This window comes from Alexandromys fortis, unplaced genomic scaffold, assembly GCF_014885135.2.
Source record: "Alexandromys fortis isolate MF-2015 unplaced genomic scaffold, M_Fortis_MF-2015_v1.1 scaffold_391, whole genome shotgun sequence".
In the NCBI taxonomy this organism is placed as follows: domain Eukaryota; kingdom Metazoa; phylum Chordata; class Mammalia; order Rodentia; family Cricetidae; genus Alexandromys; species Alexandromys fortis.
The window spans coordinates 39437-55243 of record NW_026068277.1 but is presented as its reverse complement, the minus strand read 5'-3'; the positions used below and the strand labels follow the sequence as shown (position 1 = coordinate 55243).

Here is a 15807-nt window from a genome sequence, read left to right as displayed (position 1 = left end):
CTCGAACTCACAGAGATCCACCTGCCTCTGCCTCCCGAGTGCTGGGATTAAAGGCGTGCGCCACCATCGCCCGGCCTCGTTTCTTTTTTTGTATGTTAGTGATGGAACACATCTTTCTATCCAACATACTGCACATCCCTCCTTATTATTTAGGACAGACTCAGAAGTAGAGTTACTGGGTTAAGAATAGAATTCTTTTCAAGGCTTTTAATCCGTGCTGCTAAGTTGTTCTAAAGGAAGCTTACACCCATTTGCAAGCTATTTGGATGTATACTCCTATACTCTTTTCTTGAAAATATTTATCAAATTTGTTAGTAAAGGACAGTGATTTGGCTTTTATTTTGCTTTTTTGTTTTGTTTTTTGTTTTTTCGAGACAGGGTTTCTCTGTGGCTTTGGAGCCGGTCCTGGAACTAGCTCTGTAGACCAGGCTGGTCTCGAACTCACAGAGATACGCCTGCCTCTGCCTCCCGAGTGCTGGGATTAAAGGCGTGCGCCACCATCGCCCGGCTGGCTTTTATTTTGCAACCATAAGAGTATTGTAATTTTGGAAAATACTTGTTTGTGTTCTTTGAGTCTTCAGTCACACTAATTTATATAATTTATTTCTTCTCTTGTAGATCCTTTTATCTTGCCACATCAGCAGGTTGATAAAGGAGCCATCAAATTTGTCCTCAGTGGAGCAAATATCATGTGTCCCGGCTTAACTTCTCCTGGAGCTAAGCTTTACCCTGCTGCCGTAGATACTATTGTTGTATCCTTCCTGGGGCTTAACCACTGAAAATTGTTCATTGTGTTCTTGCCATTACTGAAATATCTAGCATCCAGAAGAATATTATATGTGTTTTTAATTTTTATTAGTATATTTTCAGAAATTGGAGTTTCACTCTGTAGCCAAAGCTAGCCTCAGTCTCCCCATCAGTGCTTGGATTACAGGCACGTGCTACCACACCCTATTGAAGGAGACTTAATCTGACTAAGAGAAATGGGAGATAAACTCAAATCAACCAACTTTGAATTTTTTTCTCTTCTCTTCTCTTCTCTTCTCTTCTCTTCTCTTCTCTTCTCTTCTCTTCTCTTCTCTCCTCTCCTCTCCTCTCCTCCCTCCCTCCCTCCCTCCCTCCCTCCCTTCCTTTCTTTTTCTGAGATAAGGTCTTACTATGTAGCCTTGGCTGGACCTCAGACTCACTATGTGGTCCAGGCTGGTTTAGAACTCACCATGAATTCCAAATTGTTCTCAGATTGATCAGAATTCTTCTACCCCTGTTTCCTGAATGTTGGGATCATAGGATTATAAGATGGCATATTCTTGGCCATGAAAGAAGTGAAAGATGAACTGGAATCAAGCAGCCTTTTTATTTCTTTTCTTTTTTTTTCTTTTTGAGAAAGTGTCTCATGTAGCCCAGCGTGGTCTCAAACTTGTAGCCAAGGATGCTCTAGAACTCCTACTCTTCCTGCCTCTACCCTCCAAGTTCTGTAATTATAGGCATGTGCCCCATTCTTCCCTCTCCTCTTTTTTGTTGTCGAGGCAGAGTTTGTGTACCCTTGGCTGTCCTGGAACTAGCTCTATAGACCAGGCTGGCTTCGAACCCACATTGATCCACTTGCCTCTGCCTCCTGAGTGCTGGGATTACAAGCATGTGCTACCATCACTCAGCTAGCTCCCCTTTTTCAATTTTTTTCTCAAATAAATTTCTTTAAACCATTTTACACATGTATGCAATGTATTATGATTATATTCACTCCTCTTACCCCCAATTATATTTTCTGTCTTTTTTTTTTTTTTTGAGACAGTCTTATTATGTAGCCTTGGCTGGCCTAGAGCTTGTTATATAGATCAGGCTGGCCTCGAACTCACAAAGATCTGCTTGCCTCTGTCTCCTGAGTGCTGGTTTTGAAGGGATGTGCCACCATGCCCACTCTCTTGTTTATATTTATTTATTGATTGATTGATTGATGGGAGACAGGATCTCACTATATATCTCTGACTGGTTTAGATTTTACTATGTAGCCCAGACTATCCTTGACCTTTCTGTAATCCTGCTTCTGCCTCTTGAGTGCTGGGATTACAGATGTTTACCACTATTACCAGTTCCCTTCTTCTTTGACAGTCTTAAACTGACCTTGAATTTACTATGTAGCCAACACTATTCTTGAATTCCTTATTCATGGGTCATACCATGGGCATATACTGTCATGCCAGATTTTTTTTTTATTTTTATTTTTAAATTTTCTATTTCTCTGTGTGTGTGTATGTATGTGTTTATATGTATGTGTATGTGTAGGTAAGAGAACAACTTCAGGAGTCAATTCTCTCTTTTTACTGTAGGATCTTGGGATAGCACTCAGCTCATCAGGTTTGTATCTTAAGCACTTCTACCTTCTGGATCCTCTTTCCTTCCCTTTTTATTTCGTGATAATAAATTGTGTTTCATTTTATGTGGATTCATAGAAGGTAATTAAAAAGTTATTAAGGAGTTCCAGTGTCATTGCAGCCTGTTTATAACCTATTATCAGATTCAGGATGCAGTCTGAAACTTGATTATAAATAGGTTATAGGTGATCTGTCTGGATCCTCTTTTGCACATAAACTTGTCACTTTAATGTTTAGTTTGACTCTCCAGATATAGTGTGTAGAAGTTAGCTAGATTCGGGACCTAACTTGGTCCCACCTCTTGAAGATAATTAGTTAACAAAGCTTCCCCATCAATAGTGGAATAAAAGCATTCAAGAAAGAACTGAATTGAGGCAGCAGGTATAGTGTGGGGGGTGGGGGGGTATTTTGTGTTACGTCGCCTGGATTAGCCTGGAACTCAATAGGTAGCCTAGGGTGGCCTTGAATCTTCCTGTCTCAGCCTCCCAGTGCTGGGTTTACAGGCATCTATGAATGTACCAACCTAAAGACTGACTTAGGAGGTTGGTTTAGAACTGAGAATATATTTTTCTCTAAGAGAAATGTGTATTTTATATTTAAAATAATCTTGTTATGCAACACAAGCTAGCCTTGAACTCATGGGGATCTTCTAGTTCAGTTTTCCCAAGTACTAGGATTATGGGTGAACATCACACAATACACTTAGAGAACATTTTAAGATTTTGAACATATTCAACTTGAAAATATATAAGTAGAATTTGTTTCTTTTTGAGAAGGAGTCTAGTCTAATCTTGAATTTTTGGTGATCTGCCTGTATCAGCTTTCAAGTATCAGATCACAGGAATGAGCCATCATGTCTAGCTAGGTCTTTTATTTGTTTTTTTTGAAACAGGGTCTCTCTTACCTAGTCCTGGGTGTCCTGGAATTTATATACGAACCAGGCTTATCTCACAGAGATCCGCCTGCCTTTGCCCCCAAGTGCTGGGGTTAAAGGTGTGTGCCACCACACCTAGCTAAGAATGAATTTTTGGAAGGACTATATTCCCAGATTGACTGTCTTAGTTTGTGTTCTTACAGGCCTCATTAGTAAAAGAAGGTGGCAGATAATAATGAATGGGATAGGTCAAATAAATGCATTTAGAGACATTGCAATGTAGTTTCAAACAAGGAAAAAGTGAGACCTTAAATAACCACAGGCCAGTCAATGGTGGCACATGCATTTAATCCCAGCACTCAGGAAAGCAGAGGCAGACAGATTGTTTGAGGCCAGCAAGCCTGGCCTACAGAGTCAGTTCCTGGATAGTCAGGGCTACACAGAACCCCTGTTATGAAAAACCAAACCAAACGAACAAAAAAAAAGAAAGAAAGAAAGAAAGAAAGAAAGAAAGAAAGAAAGAAAGAAAGAAAGAAAGAGAAAAGGAAAGAAAAGAAATAACCACAGGAGCAAAAAGCCAATATAACCTATTCAACTTTTTAAAAGAAATGCACATGGACCTATAAGCTGTGGTGTGTACCTGTATTCCCAGAATCTGGGGAGCTGAGACAGGACAAGTGCCATGAGTTCAAGGCCAGGCTGGAGTACAGGAGACTGCCTCAAAAACAAACCAGAAATAGAAGAATAGTGGTAAACTGAGACAGCTTCAAATCAAGGAATAATCTTCATGTACAGCACACCTTATTATGTTGGACTTTTTATTTGTTTTGAGACAGTAGTTCACTATGTAGCCCTGGTGGCAAAGAAGTTGCTATGTAAACATCAGGCTTGCCTTAAATTCACAGAGATCTTCTTGCCTCTGCCTCTTAAACATTGGAAGTAAGGCTGTGACCACCACATTTAGTCATGATGATCTTTTAAGTCACGATCAGTTAATGATTCCTGTTATCCTTTTTGTCTAGGGGTTGCTAGGGAGGAAACTCACTTTTTAAAACTTGTTTTTAAGACAGGGTCTCATGCAGCCCAGGCTGGCCTGGAACTCTTGATGATCTTCCTGTCTCTACTTCCCAAATGCTGGATTACAGGTGTGGGCTACCATGTCTCTCCTCTTTCCCCACGCCCCATTCAGGATCTTACTAGGTAGTTCAGACTAATTTTGAACTCACAATCCTGCTCCAGCCTCCCAGGTGCTGATATTCCAGAGGTGCACTATCGCAGCCCTGCTCCATACTGTTTAAAGGATATTGTTTATGCCATGACTAGGAATAAGTGATTCTGCATCACTTCCAATTTGCAGCAATATTTCATTATATTATCTATTATATAGGATTTTGTTCATTAGGACAGGAATCTTATCTTCTGCTTTATCATAGACAGAGTGGTCATTTGCCTCAGGCTGAGAAAAGGAATAGTAATTGGTGTGTACAAGGAAATCACTATGAAGTATGGGTTGCATTTAAAGGTGTGTTTTAACTGGATGTGTTAGCTTAAATTTGTAATCCTAATACTTGGAAGACTCAGGCAAGAAAACTGCCATTAACTTGAGGTCAACCTCAGAAACAAAAATACCAGGGTGTAATGATAGGTACATACTTTTAGCACTCAGGAGGTATCTTTGTAAATTTGAGACCATCCTGGTTTACATAGCCCAGATCCGCCTGGGCTACATAGTGTAACACTAACTTTCAAAAAAAGGTGTATTCTGTGTCTTGTGCTCAAAAGAAGGCTTTCTCTTTTGTGGCATTTATACCTAAAGGATAGAATAAGTTGTATATGATAGACACACATTGTATTGATGTAGATATGAGTCACATACTAGGTGTTCAAATACTTGTGCTATACTGAATGGACCATTGGAAAGTCAATGGAGAAAAGTATTCTTTGAGGACAGGTTACCTTTATGTTTATAGATTTAAACAATGGTATGTTTTCTGGTCTGTATTTTTCCTTCACTGGAAGATTTTCCTAGTACCTTAACTTTACCATCATCATCCCCCACTCCTCTTTTGGAGATGAAGTTTCCTCATTTGAAGTAACAGATTTACAGAAATTGCAAAAAATAGTAGAGAGATTCTGTGTGTATTTGAACTCAAACACTGCAGCATAAAACTTGGAAGCTTCAAAGGATAACTAAAATCATTGTTTCAATTGTGTAAAGGCTGAAACTGTTACAGGGGGCTCATCAAAATAGAGTGGAAATCTAGTATATTTTCGAGACAAGTCTTGTTATGTAACATAGAGCTGACCTTAAACTAGCTATGTAGCTCAGGGTTTACTAAAATTTATGGTTTTCCTTCTCTAACTTTCTTTCTTTTTTTTAAATATTTATTTATTATGTATACAATATTCTGTCTGTGTATATATCTACAGGCCGGAAGAGGGCACCAGACCTCGTTACAGATGGTTGTGAGCCAGCATGTGGTTGCTGGGAATTGAACTCAGGACCTTTGGAAGAGCAGGCAATGCTCTTAACCACTGAGCCATCTCTCCAGCCCCTTCCCTAACTTTCTAAGTATAGTGATTATCAGCTTGTACCTTGCCCAGGTGGGAATATAATTATTATTTTATGTGTTATTTATATAAAGCCACCATTTGGTTGTAGAAATAACTAAAGCAGTTAATAAATATTTCACAGATTTTAGTATTTATCTGCAGTAAGTTTTATCTTCTTTTTGCCTGACTTTCTGGTTTGGTTCATAAGGAGGTGCATTACTGATATTTGGCTTGAAACTAAAATGATCAATTCATTGAGGATTTATTGGCTATTTACATTGTACCCAAAGACCGCTAGGTTCCTGCTTGTAAGGAATCAATGGTCTAGGAGAGAACAAAGACGGGCTCAAATGGCAAAGCAATCATTGTTTCTCATACTTCCCTTCCCCAAATGAGAAATAGTTTTCTTAGCTTGTTTTCAGGCAATCATGGCAGAAGGAAAGCAACATGCTTTATGTGTTGGTGTCATGAAGATGTCTGCAGATGATATGTAAGTCTCATTTTAGGCTCATATAACTGAAATATGAGTGGTAGCTTAGGAAGCATCAGTTACAGGTGACGTTTGATGTCATTCATACCACATCTTATAAATATCTAAGCAAAGTAGCTCATTTCTTATTTTTCCTAACATTAGGAAGCCATTACAAGTCACTTTGTCTTCAGTGTTATATTCTTAAACATTTTTAAACGAAACGTGCTGAAACAGGTGTTATACCCATCTGTGTATGTGATACTTTAGGATTTTCTCTTTAGTGCCTATCTAGGTTTAAATTGGTGCTAGAGGGTGTGTATTTTACTGCTAGTTTTGAAAAACACACATACAGCTAGGTGTAACAACACCTGACTATAATCCTAGCACTTTGTGAGGTGGAGGCAGGAGGATTGTGAGTTTGAGGCTACTTGGGACTACAAAGTGACTGTCTCAAAAATACTATTTTATAATCCCAGCACTTGGGAGGCAGAGGCAAGTGGATCTCTGTGAGTTTGAGACCAGCCTGGTCTACAAGAGCTAGTTACAGTACAGGCTACAAAATCACAAAGAAACCCTGTCTCGAAAAACCAAAAATAAACAAATAAATAAATAAAATAAATGTAGCATGTTTTCAACATATATAACCAAAATTCTGTTAATTTTACTTTGAGATTTAGTGTGTTGATGTTTGCATATTTTGTAGGTATCGTTCTGTTTGTATTTACTTTCTGGGTTGTTCTCCACTCCAGACAGGGTTTCTCTGTGTTGCCTTGGCTGTCCTGGAACTGGTGTCCTACCACACCCAGCTTTAGAATCACTTAAATATGAATTTCAAGAGTGATTATGTGGCTCAATGGTGGATGCTTGTATAGCACGCATGAGGCCTGGGGTTTGATTTTGTAGTACCACATAAAACAAATAGCTGACTAAAAGAGAAGTCAGATCAACCAAATCCCCAAACCTCACAAATTGCCACCGAGTACTGTAGTTTAATGTAGACAATAATATAATAGCAATATATTTCCTACATGGTGCTCACTGATTGTAAAGTAGCATGACACTTTAGACTGTGTTTCTCATGAATGATTAAGCCTATAAAATTCATAAAACCTGCTTATGTATTTTTTTTCTTTCTACAGTGAGAAAGTCAACAAAGGAATTGGCATTGAAAATATCCATTATTTAAATGATGGGCTGTGGCATATGAAGACATATAAATGAGCCTCAAAAGGAATGTGCTTGGGCTAAACATGGCTATTATGCTGTATCTGTGTTTGTGTCTGTGTGTAGCAGCATGAAGACAATGCCTCTATGGTTATGCTGAATAAATTCTGTGGATGCTAAAATTCTGTTAGCTTCAGAAATTATTTTAACTTAAATACAAATTACAATTGGGTAGCAAACTTGAACATTAAAGAGTATCTGGTAAGTAACTTAGCAGAGAACTCACTGTCCTATTTAGGTTAATGATAGAAGATGATTTGGTAAATGTGTTTGCCAGTTTATGGTAGATTTTTAGATAGTTTGTCTAGTTATGGAGCTAGAAGCTAGATTTGGAATTTTATTCCATTATTCTGAAGCACCCAGTAGTGTTCTTATGTGTGTCTCTCTGTGTATGTGTTGTTGTTGTTGTTTTAAATTTCATTATGGACTATTCCAAACATACTCTAAAATATGGGTAATAGTATAATAGTCTTTCCTTCCTTCATCACCCTGATTCACTTTATGGCTAATCTTCCTTTACCTATGCTTCAGTTTTCTTCCCTATTTCCTAGTTACTGTGAAGCAAATCTTAGCCTATTATTTCACCTGTAACTATCTTAATATGTATCTTTAAAAAATATAATCACAACACCCTGAAAATGTTTAAAAAGTTATTTTCTAATATGATCAACTATCTAAACTTGTCAGATTCCCTCAATTGTCTCTTTTCAAGTTTTATAAACTGTTAGTTTCCTTGAGTTAGGGACCTGATTCTTATATTGTATATGGTTGATATTTGTTTTTATATTAAATTCGTTTTATCTTTTTAAATCATTTAAGAAATGTAGCTTTGTCTTAGGAAGTTTCCATTTTCTTTATCTTTTTTCACTGTATCACTGCCCTTTGTACACAGGAAAATACAGTATACAGTTCTGTAAAAATCAGGTGTCACCAGATTAAGGTTCATTTATAATGCCTTCTCTTGAGTCAGATTATGATATTTAAACTTTCAGTTTTGTGTTCCACTATATTGCCTTCAAAATGTCTATCTCCTATCCTGAGGGCTATGAGCCACTATTAGAAAGAAGAGTAATTTGTTTTGGAAGTTAAAGAATACTTGCAAGTTTTAGTGATAAAGACCTTTCTTCCCAGTGACCTTGTTATGCTAGTGTCTCAGCCATCTCTCTTTTGGTTATTTACCAATATTGACTGTGATTTTACTTTTCAGATGGATACAGACATTTACAAGATTGTGGTGACCCGTGTTACAGTTAGAAGTTGGTGACAATGGTGAGGGTGGATAGTAAAGAGAGAGAGAGATCATTCAGCTGGCTGTTTGTTCTAGCTCGGCCTTTCAGGATATAACATAGGTGAATACAGTTATAAGATCTGATCTTCAGATTGGCAAACCATTCACCATTGATGGACCATGTAAGACTTGGAGATTTCCCAGTTAGAATATAAATATATTAATTTGTGTAATGGGCCTTTATAGGGCAAACAAAGGTTAGTACCTTGGGATAATAATATTTTATCTGGGCCAGGTGGTGGTGGTGCATACTTTTAATCCCAGCACTTGGGAGGCAGAAGCAGACAGATCTCTGAATTTGAGGCCAGCCTGGTCTACAGAGAGTGAGTTCCAGGACAGGCTCCAAAGCTAAAGAGAAACCCTGTCTCAAAAAAATAAAAACAACAACAACAACAAAATTTCATCTGGACTGGGTTAAGGCTTAGAGAATTTGTCCTGCTTCTTCCTGAATCAGAATGTTTATGCCCTGATATTTTACTTCCTATATCCTTTTCAAGTTTTTTATCTATTAATTTCTTCTTGTGACAGCTGTATCTTATAACTTACCATGTTACTTAATTTTGATAGTTATTAATGGTAGATAAAAAAGCCTTGTTGGGTGTGGTGGGGCATACCCTTTATTCCAGCACTCAGGCAGGAGAGTCTCTGAGTATAGACAGCCAGGTGTACATAGTAAGATCTTGTCTCAGAACATTTATGCTGACTTACTGATTTCAAATTTATGTCTCTCATTCTGAGGCAGAAGCACCCATTTTGATGCCTATAGCTCCTTATAGTCCTAAAAATAATACATGTGCCACTTGTGCCAAGCCAAGCTTTGAGTTTTTATTTTTACTGCTGAAATGTTAGTTGACTAAGGTTGTCTGTGTGGTGTAAACAATCAAGAGCACAACATACACAAACATAGATTGTAGAAGTTAAAACTTTGTTTTGCCTGGTTTCTAGAATAATTTATGCTTGTACATAGCCACTGTCACAGTGGGTGTAGAGAATACTTCGTCTACTATGCTAAGGTACATTGACTTTTGCCTTGGTGAACTAAGTATGTTGCCTGCCTTTAAACTCATCTCATCAGTTTTTTTTTTCAGTTGGATAAGGAAGTATAAATATTACATTTATTGTAATATTGTACATTTATTGTAATGCAGTACTGTATTATAATATTACAAAATCCCATTTCCTTGAATGGAAGGAAACATGCTGTTCACCTTGAATTTCTATAATTAAAAATTTCAACCTTCTTTTTTTTAAATTTTTTTATTTATTTAACTTTATTTTTCTTATTTATTTATTTATTTAAGATTTCTGTCTTTTCCCCACTGCCACCTCTCCTTTCCCTCCCCCTCCCCCAATCAAGTCCCCCTCCCTCGTCAGCCCAAAGAGCAATCAGGGTTCCCTGCCCTGTGGGAAGTCCAAGGACCACCCACCAGGGGTGCACCCACACACTGAGACAATGGGGATGTTCTATCGGGATCTCACCAAGGCCAGCTGGCCTGGGTCTGAAAAAGCCTGGGTTAAAACCGGTCTCGTTGAATGTAGCCGACAGTGAGGACTACTGAGACCCCAAGAACAATGGCAATTGGTTTTTGATCCTACTGCACCTATTGGTTTTATGGGAGCCTAGGCAGTTTGGATGCTCATCTCATCAGTTTTAACCAGAGATGCCAGCCTACTTGTGCAGGCCTTTTCAGTTTTTTTTCCCACTTTTTTTGTTTGTTTTGAGACAGGGTTTCTCTGTAACAGTCTTAGCTTCCTGGAACTTGCTTTGTAGACCAGGCTGACCTCAAACTCAGAGATCTACTTGCCTCTGCCTCCTGAGTGCTGGGATTAAAGGTGTGCACCACCATGCCCAGCTGGCCTTTTCAGTTTTTAAACATGTATGGAAGCCAACTGAGAGATGCTAAACTAGCAGAAAGATGAGCCACTTTATGTAGCACACTTGAAGGAAAATTTACCTATGTTCCTGAGAATAATACAGAGAGGGCCTGTTATCATTTGAGCAAACACCAGTTTTAAGTTTCAAATTGAAATCTGTCTCAAACTTAACTTACATTCCAGTTATTCTTGTGTAGTTGGCTCAGTTTTACTCAGCACAGGTCAGCTGAGCTCAATAGGGTATTGCTTCTATATAGAATGGCACAAAGGAAAAAATACAAGTAGGTATAGGAAACTTCATGAAGAAAAAATAGGCAATGGTGATAGTCCAAGACCAATTTATAAAATCAGTATTCCCAATTTTAAGTCACCGGAATTTGCAAATTTGTGCCGGGTATTGTGGCTCACTGTTTTAACCACAGCAATTTGGAGGCAGAGACAGGTAGATCTCTTAGTTTGAGGCCAGGCTCATCTACATAATGAGTTTTAGGATAGCCAGTGCTACATAGTGACACCCTGTTTCAAAATAATGTACAAAGTACAGGTAAACTAACTATAAAAGTATCTCTTACATTGTATCCAGTATGGAATTTTTTAAAAAATCTAAATGTAGGAATGGAGAGAAAGCTCAGTGGTTAAGAGCACAGGCTGCTTATTGCAGTGATTTCCCCATGTACCAGTCACACGGTACATAGACATACATGCAGGCAAAACACCTAACATACAATAGATTAATTTTTTTTTAATCCATATACTCTGGGCGGTGGTGGCGCACACCTTTAGTCCCAGCACTTGGGAGGCAAAGGCAGGCAGATCTCTGTGAGTTTGAGGCCAGCCTAGTCTACAAAGCGAGTTCCAGTACAGCCAGAACTGTTAGGCAGTAAAACCCTGTCTCAACCCCCCCCCCCAATAAAAGGAAAAATCCATATTCTTGGAGTTGTAAGGGTTCCCCATCCCAGTTCAGATGGTTTCCTACAGTTCAGTGCCTCACAGCTGAGCCACCAGTCTTCTAGCAGACTCATGTTTTGCTGTTTTTCTGTTAGCAGCTGCCATCTCAACTCCCCAGTTTCTGCCTCCCTGTAGTAGAGGTTGAACCCAAGACTTCGTAAATGCCAAGCAAGTGCTCTGACAGTGGGCTATATCTCTAGTCTTTTATTTTAAGACAGGGGCTCAATAATTTACCTAAACTAGCCTTGAACTCATTCTATAATCCAAAAGTCCTTGAATTTGCTTCAATCTCCTACAAAGCTAGGATTATGGGCTATATATACCACCACGGCCAGTTCAAGGTTTCTTTTTTATCTCTTTTTTTTAAATGTTACCAACTTCTGGGGCTGGAGAGATAGCTCAGAGGTAAAGAGCACTGGCTGCTCTTCTAGAGGGCCTGAGTTCAATTCCCAGTAACCACATGGTGGCTCACAACCATCTGTAATGAGATCTGGTGCCCTCTTCTGGCCTGCAGGATACATGTAGGAAGAACCCTATATACAAAATAAATAAAAATCTTTAAAAATAAAGTAAAATTTTAAAAAAGTTATCAACTTCAAACAAGACCAGCTGGATTTATTCCAATGGTAGTCCTGAGAATTTCCAAATTGAGGGGATTGATATTCCCCAAGTAGAGATCATATGCTATTTGTTAAATAATAATTCTGTACAAGCATCCAAACACATCGTAACTGAGAATACACTATTTCTAGGTATAGTGCTTTAGAAGAAGGTAAACAAATAGCAATTTGCTAAATTTGCAGAGGTATTTCATTTTTTTTGGTTGGTCATGGTAACGTAAACACAGCAATTATGTATTAATGGAAATATCGGTGTATGCCCAAACAAAATGTGGTAAATATTTTAATTTTGTTTATCTAGATTCCTTAATATTGAGAACATCTCTCTCAGTGTTCTTCAGGGAATTCAAAATGATTCCAATTTCTAAATGAGTATGTACAAAAATTGATTCTGAATGAAAGAAAAAGAGTGAAAACGTAAATCGCATGTCAATATAACACTTCTGAGCTCTCATGCAACCAGAAACTTGCTATAAGGGTAGGTCATTAAAATATTGTGGAAACCCTGTAGACAATATACATTAAATATGTTATAATCATATCACAGCAAAAATTAATTCCAAATATAACTTTACTTTTTTTTTTTTTTTTTTGGTTTTTCGAGACAGGGTTTATCTCTGTAGCTTTGGAGCCTGTCCTAGCATTAGTTTTGTAGACCTGGCTGGCCTCAAACTCATAGATATTCTGTCTCTGCCTCCTCAGTGCTGGGATTAAAGGCGTGCGCATCCACTGCCCAGCTAAATATAACTTTACTTTTTTGTTTCTGTTTTTCGAGACAGGGTTTCTCTGTAGCTTTGGAGCCTGACCTGGAACTAGCTCTGTAGACCAGGCTGGCCTCTCGCAGAGATCCACCTGCCTCTGCCTCCCGAGTGCTGGGATTAAAGACGTGTGCCACTGCCGCCCAGCAACTTTACTTTTAATATCATAGTCTTGCAACAGTTTGTTGTAATGAAGCCATACCAGTCTGTGTAAAGACTGATGCATGTAAATGAATGATATGTTTTTATATTTTGTATTTTATGCTTTCTATGTATATTTTTAGTAAACTTTTTATGGCAGGCATAGTGAGATTTACCAACTTAGTACTGTATTAAAAGTAATTAATTCCCAGTAAAGAACTATAGTGAAATGAACAAAACTGAGGGTCAGTTTTAAAATAAGCATTAGAATTAGGAGGCTGAGTGTAATGGTACATGTCTATAGTCCCAGCACTTGGGAGACCTAAGCTGGACTACCATAAATTCAAATCCAACTCTGTTACTCACAGAGAACTGCCTGATAAACAAATCAAAAAGAAGCCAGCTATGGTTAGTGCACCTCTATAATTGCCTCTTCAGCCATACCTTCCTGGTAGTCCTGCTTCTGAAGGCAGATTGAGGCTTGGAGAACAGTTTATTTCACCTTGTCTCTAAAGCCAACTTTTTAGTGAATAAAGTCTATCATAGAATAGATTAAGGAAGAAACTCTCAGGAGCTTGTTCTGAAGTTGTTTATTATGGGCAGTTCATTAATCCCAGATAATTGTGAGTTTTAGGCTAGCCTGGACTACATAAAACAACAGAATCCTGAAATAAAAGTTACAGGATGGGGGGATTAACATTTGCTTTAGAGTAACATTTGAAGAACACTAAATTTTATCCTTAAAAACTCTGAGAAATAATAAAAATAATTCTCACTTAAAACCCTAGTTGGAGAGAATGGCATGTCTCACTACTAATGTTCAATTTAAAGAAAACATCAGTAGTTAATTACAAATAGAAGTATATGTGTCAGTTTTATGTGGAAGACTATAGTTCAAAAGCTTATGATGTGTAGGAGACTTACTGTTACAATTTTTATATGTATGAATGTTTTGCCCGCATGTACGTGCACCACCTGTATGCTTGGTGCTCAGGGAGGTCAGAAGAAAGTATCATATCCCTGGAACTGGAGTTAAGTGAGGCACCATGTGCATTTGGAGAACGAGCTTGGGTCCTTTACAAGAGTAACAATTGCTCTCAACCACTAAGCCATCTCTAACCCACTGTAGATTTCTTAATTTCAACATGAACAACATTGATTTTTCTTTTAGGCAAAACCAGAAAGAAAAACAAGTCCATCAAAGCATCCAAACATTTTCAAGATTCTCTCCCACCTAAGGAAAGGTCTTGCTATGTATATAATCCAAGCTGCCCTGAACTCCTGATCCTCCTGCCTCAGCCCCTTGAGTACTTGGATTACCAGTATGCACGACCACCCCAGCTTTTCAAATACTTAATTTCAGTCAGGGTCAATGGGGTACAATAAACGATAGGGCATAATAAATTATTTACTCTCCTCAAGTTTATGTAAGTATTTTTGGAATTCTACCATATGAAAAACATCTAGGTTTACAAGCTACAAAACTTTACTTCTTCCTATTTTAATCTTTAATCATATAGCTTGTCAGTAATAATTGCCAACTATCATTTAGTTTCCTGTACTGTAATAAGTAACTTCTGGCTTACATAGCATGTGGGCAAAGGACTTGCTTTTCAGCAAGACTGGTTATAACTTAGCTCTTGTTTGGAGAGCCATTTTTACATTAAGCCTTCAACACAAATTCAGTTTCCTTGAGCTGGGTGGTGGTGGTGCACGTCTTTTAATCCCAGCACTCTAGAGGCAGAGGCAGACGGATCTCTGTTGCAGGCCAGCCTGGTCTACAGAATGAGGTGTTGGACAGCCAGGGCTACAAAGAGAAACCCTGTCTGAAAAAAAAAAAAAAACAAATCAAACCAAACTAAAAAAGAAAACAAATTCGGTTTCCTTGTTTATCAAAGGAGACCGACTGGGAAGTCTACAATCTGGCAGTCCATTTTTCTCCCTATCAGTTTCTGTTTTTTCTTTCAAGATTAAGGTTCTTATGCTGGTGCTCTGAGGCTTGGAAACTTGCAAAGCAGTAAGATGATTTTGTAACAAAACTGCTTAGCTGTTAGGCACTTTGTGTACATGAAAATCCTTGAGCCCTTAAGTTAGAAAGCTTTGCCGTGGTGTTAAGGATCAAATGTAGGGTCTCAACCAGGGCCTCATCCATGCTAGGCAAACACTGTTACAGATGTCACCGACTGGTGGTGGTAGTGAGAGCTGCTATATAGCCTGGGCTAGCCTTGATTTTATAATCTTGCCTGCAGAATTCTGGATAACAGACTGGAGCTAACCTGACTTGTAAAAATTGTTTAATTTTGCGTCCTTATTCAGGGCTTAAAGCTTCCGCTTCTGTATATTGACATTCTTAAGTTTCTCATGATGTGAAATATTTCCTGGGTAGAAAGCCTTTTACCTATTCAATTGGTGCTTCAGGGGGCTGGCAAGATGGCTCAGTAGGTAACAGTACTTCGCTGTCCAGGCTGACAACCTGAGTTCAGTCCCCAGGACCACTTGGTGGAAGGAGAAAAATGACTCCCTTGAGTTGTCCTCTGACTACCACATGCAGGTGGTGACATGTGCACATGCACACTAAGTAAGTAAACAGACAAAACATTTTTGAAAACGCTGTTCTATTAACATTTTAAAGTCAAAGTTCACTTACACATCTGACTTTAATTAATGAGGGTGAGGAATATA

At 38.3% G+C, this 15807-nt stretch overlaps 2 protein-coding genes across 3 annotated transcripts in view; one reads left to right on the top strand and one right to left on the bottom strand.

Moving 5' to 3' along the window:
• Mcts1 (MCTS1 re-initiation and release factor) overlaps nt 1–9961 on the top strand; it is a 15029-nt gene extending 5068 nt beyond the window's left edge. Inside the window, exons 4-6 of one of the 2 annotated variants that reach the window (XM_050132113.1) lie at nt 619–752; nt 6222–6289; nt 7411–9961. In XM_050132113.1, coding sequence (XP_049988070.1) covers nt 619–752; nt 6222–6289; nt 7411–7492 — 284 coding nt within the window. In that variant the 3' untranslated portion in view covers nt 7493–9961. The remainder of the gene's footprint in view (nt 1–618; nt 753–6221; nt 6290–7410) is intronic. The other variant, XM_050132114.1, reaches the window with a different exon arrangement.
• Nucleotides 1–15807, bottom strand: part of Cul4b (cullin 4B) — a 102471-nt gene that overhangs the window by 72949 nt on the left and 13715 nt on the right. The gene's annotated exons all lie outside the window — the stretch shown is intronic.